General features: G+C 42.6%; 1 protein-coding gene across 1 annotated transcript; it reads left to right on the top strand.

The window, feature by feature from the left end:
• Nucleotides 1–1,417: 1,417 nt before the first annotated feature.
• LOC123735916 (complement C1q-like protein 2) lies at nucleotides 1,418–2,320 on the top strand. The gene is made up of 3 exons (XM_045713078.1): nucleotides 1,418–1,671; nucleotides 1,766–1,891; nucleotides 2,010–2,320. The coding sequence occupies exons 1-3, from the start codon at nucleotides 1,485–1,487 to the stop codon at nucleotides 2,300–2,302; spliced, it is 606 nt and encodes a 201-aa protein (XP_045569034.1). The 5' UTR covers nucleotides 1,418–1,484; the 3' UTR covers nucleotides 2,303–2,320.
• The last annotated feature ends 1,182 nt before the right edge of the window (nucleotides 2,321–3,502 follow it).

Raw genomic sequence — 3,502 nt, 5'->3', positions numbered from 1 at the left:
TAAAGAGCAGCTGTAAAATAGTAGCGAGACTATATACAGTGGGGTACCGATACAGAGTCAATGTGTGGGGGCACCGGTTATTTGAGGCTCGAGGTCAGGGCAGGCTGAACAGATCGGAACCGGGAGGGCTAGAAAACGGAGAATAGGAAAAACAGGAGCAGGGGAAAATAAACCCTGGAAGGCTTGACAAGACAAACTGGCAACAGACAAACAGGGAACACAGGTATAAATACATTGGGGATAATGGGGTAAATGTGCGACACCTGGAGAGGGTGGAGACAAGCACAAAGACAGGTGAAACAGATCAGGTTGTGACAATTATGTCATGTTTCATGTGGACCCCAGGAAGAGTAGCTGCTGCTTTTGCAACAAGCTAATGGGGATCCTGATGAACACCAAATACCAAAATACCTTATAGGTTGGTCTCTTGACAAACTAGTCTACCTGCAGGTTAGTCATTTGACAGACTAGACTACCTGCAGGTTAGTCTTTTGACAGACTAGTCTACCTGCAGGTTAGTCTCTTGATAGACTAGTCAACCTGAAGGTTAGTCACTTGATAGACTAGTCAACCTGAAGGTTAGTCACTTGATAGACTAGTCGACCTGTAGGTTAGTCTCTTGACAGACTAGACTACCTGCAGGTTAGTCTCTCTCCTCTCTCTCTCTCTCTCTCTCTCTCTCTCTCTCTCTCTCTCTCTGCTGTCACCTCATCCAGCTCCTGGTTCTGCAAGTGTGATAGTACAGCCCAAACACACAGCACTGTGCAGTACAGCAACCCCCAATACGTGTTCTGTGCTCTGCTCTCGGTTTTCTCTGCATTGTATAGTACAGCACTGAACAGACGACACTGAGCAACAGCACCGAACATGTTGTCTCAAAACACATAACACGGTACATAGCAAACAAACCCCCTCTCTCTGCTCTCTGTTGTCTCTCTTCTCAGTTCATTGACGGTGCCAAACCAAACCAGATCAAACCAGAGTCAGAGATATATTGGAAAGAAGAGAGGAACGGTGGAGAGAAAGGACTGTAATTACAATGTCCTGAAAATAAATAAAATAATGAGAAGAATGAAAGAGAGGGGTCTTCTGCTCTTTCTTATTGCTGTGATTCTGTTTTTCATCCTCTGTGTTTCATGGCAAGCTATAGGTGATCATTTCCTCTGTCTGACTTCTTCCTACAGTATTATGACCGTAAAGCCTGTTTCATTGTTTGTGGTGACTTGTTAACACTATAATAATTGTAGTTTTTTTCTGTGCTGTGTACCCCCAAGGCCAAAAAGTAAAGGTCTGCCTACGCCAACATGAAACGTAGGTCAATGACTTTGTTAGATAAGACTATCCGGTAAATAGAACGTCTAGTAATTATATGATTTGGTAACTATTTAAGTGACCTTGCGCAGGTCCCTTTTTCACAAAACCTAATTTCACACCTAAGTGGAGAGCAACTAATAAACTGAAGACGTTTGGAGTCCAGGTAAAGAATGAAGGGTGTTGTAGTTTTGCTGGTGTTGCTGTGCAGCGGCCTGACTGCGGCTATGATTGCAACCCCAGAAAACGAAGAAGAAAACTGCCAGTCTGTCATGTGTAACATGCAGAGGAAGATTGAAGTCATGGAGAACCGACTTGTAGTTGCTGAGCGCCAGGTGGAGACACTGAAGACTAAAGCAGGTAGATACTTTCTTCACTATTTTAACATGGGCTTACTGAAATAATCAACTGCTGAGTCCTATAGTTGTAACACATGTCATTTTCTTTCTCACAGAAACAAATGTGGCATTCTCAGCTGGTTTTGGGGGTACTGGATACTATGGACCTTTCAATGTTGACAAAACCCTTGTCTACGAAAATGTCTTAACCAACCTTGGCAACGCTTACAACCCGGCAACAGGTTAAGTCATCGTGCTCATTTTAAACTATTATATATTCTTCGTCTTCTTCGTCTTCTTCTTCTTCTTAATTTATGACCAACATCTTCCCACATTAAATAGTGTGCTCTTTTCATCCAGGCATCTTCACAGCGCCAGTGGGGGGAGTCTATCACTTTAGCGTCTATCACCATTCAGGATCAAATCGCCGCTCAGACTCCGTGCTGTTCAAGAACAAAGAACAAATCGCATTTATTTCTGCTATGAACAAGGACGGCTCCTACAACGGATCTAATGGTATCATACTGCAGCTGGAGGAGGGAGATGTGGTATATGTCGTTTTGAAGGATAATTCATGGATCTGGGACAAAGTGAATAATGGTGGTGCCAATGGGTGGTGCCACTTCAATGGCATTTTGCTGTTTGCTCAATAAACCTCAGCATAATATGCACATACTTTTGCGTAATATTTTACCCAAATCAATTCCATTCAATGAGTCCAGAGAAAACCCATCTCAAATGGTTTTCTGCATAAATCATACTGTTTTTTGCTTCTTATGTGCTTCTAACATACTGAAAGTTTATCATTGGCAGCTGCTAGTAACAGTTGAACAAAATTTTGACGTGTCACATTTCAACAACTTCAATGCTATTCCCTCAGTAATGTGTTTGTTTGTTCCTAAACATTGCGGTGTCTCTTTCCAACAGCCTCTCGCAGCTCATAAGGTAGAGTTGAGAGGGAGGATGGTAGAGTTGAGAGGGAGGATGGTAGAGTTGATAGAGAGGATGGTAGAGTTGAGAGGGAGGATGCTAGAGTTGAGAGGGAGGATGCTAGAGTTGAGAGGGAGGATGCTAGAGTTGAGAGGGAGGATGGTAGAGTTGATCCATGTTTTTCTTTTGGTGGGAAAAAAAATGACCAAGAGCAAAAGAAGGTCAGACTAAATTCAATTTGGATCTCTGAAGTTAAAGCTTTACAGATAGTCTGATCTAAATGTAGGTCCGTAATCAATCGGGATCGCTGAAGCATTACATATTGCACAATGGAAACAGTGTGCAACACAGCACCAACCAAACCCCTGGTTCCCTTATCTCTGTTCTCTCTCTACCAGGCCTAGGAAAGCCCTCATGTTGTCTGCCTCCTCCCCCACAGTCCTCTCTCTACCAGGCCTAGGATAGGCCCATGTTACCCATTTTAAGCCCAAAAGCTAATTCAGTCGTCGATTAATACCTATCATAGGTTAGTCTGAACATAGAAGAGAAAAAAAACACTACCCACTACTCACTACCCACCCAAAAACTTTATTCTAGAGCTGGCTGAATTTTTTTAATGTTTGATGATGAATACTACCTCCAAACAAATGAAACATCGATGGGCTCCACATTCGCTCCGAGCTATGCTAATCTTTATGTGGGTCATTTTGAAAAACATTTTGTTAACAATGAAACCACATTTTTGGGGGGGATTAAAATCCTGAAATGGTATCGATATATTGACGCCTTGGATAGGAACGGGATAAGAGCTGTCAGACTTTATGGCACTACTCAACGACATTGACCCCAATCTCAAATTCACTATTGAATGTGACACTCAACGTGTTCATTACCTCGATATGTGGAATTGAGAAATCAAACGG

Source organism: Salmo salar, unplaced genomic scaffold (genome assembly GCF_905237065.1).
Source record: "Salmo salar unplaced genomic scaffold, Ssal_v3.1, whole genome shotgun sequence".
NCBI lineage: Eukaryota > Metazoa > Chordata > Actinopteri > Salmoniformes > Salmonidae > Salmo > Salmo salar.
Note: the sequence above shows the minus strand (reverse complement) of the source record. Positions and strands in the feature narration are given on the sequence as shown.

Bases quoted from the DNA above. Each gene is read 5' to 3' on its own strand.
- LOC123735916 (XM_045713078.1), top strand. From the start codon at position 1,485: ATGAAGGGTGTTGTAGTTTTGCTGGTGTTGCTGTGCAGCGGCCTGACT. The intron at 1,672-1,765 runs GTAGATACTTTC...TCTTTCTCACAG, and splicing joins GACACTGAAGACTAAAGCAG to AAACAAATGTGGCATTCTCA. The intron at 1,892-2,009 runs GTTAAGTCATCG...CTTTTCATCCAG, and splicing joins CGCTTACAACCCGGCAACAG to GCATCTTCACAGCGCCAGTG.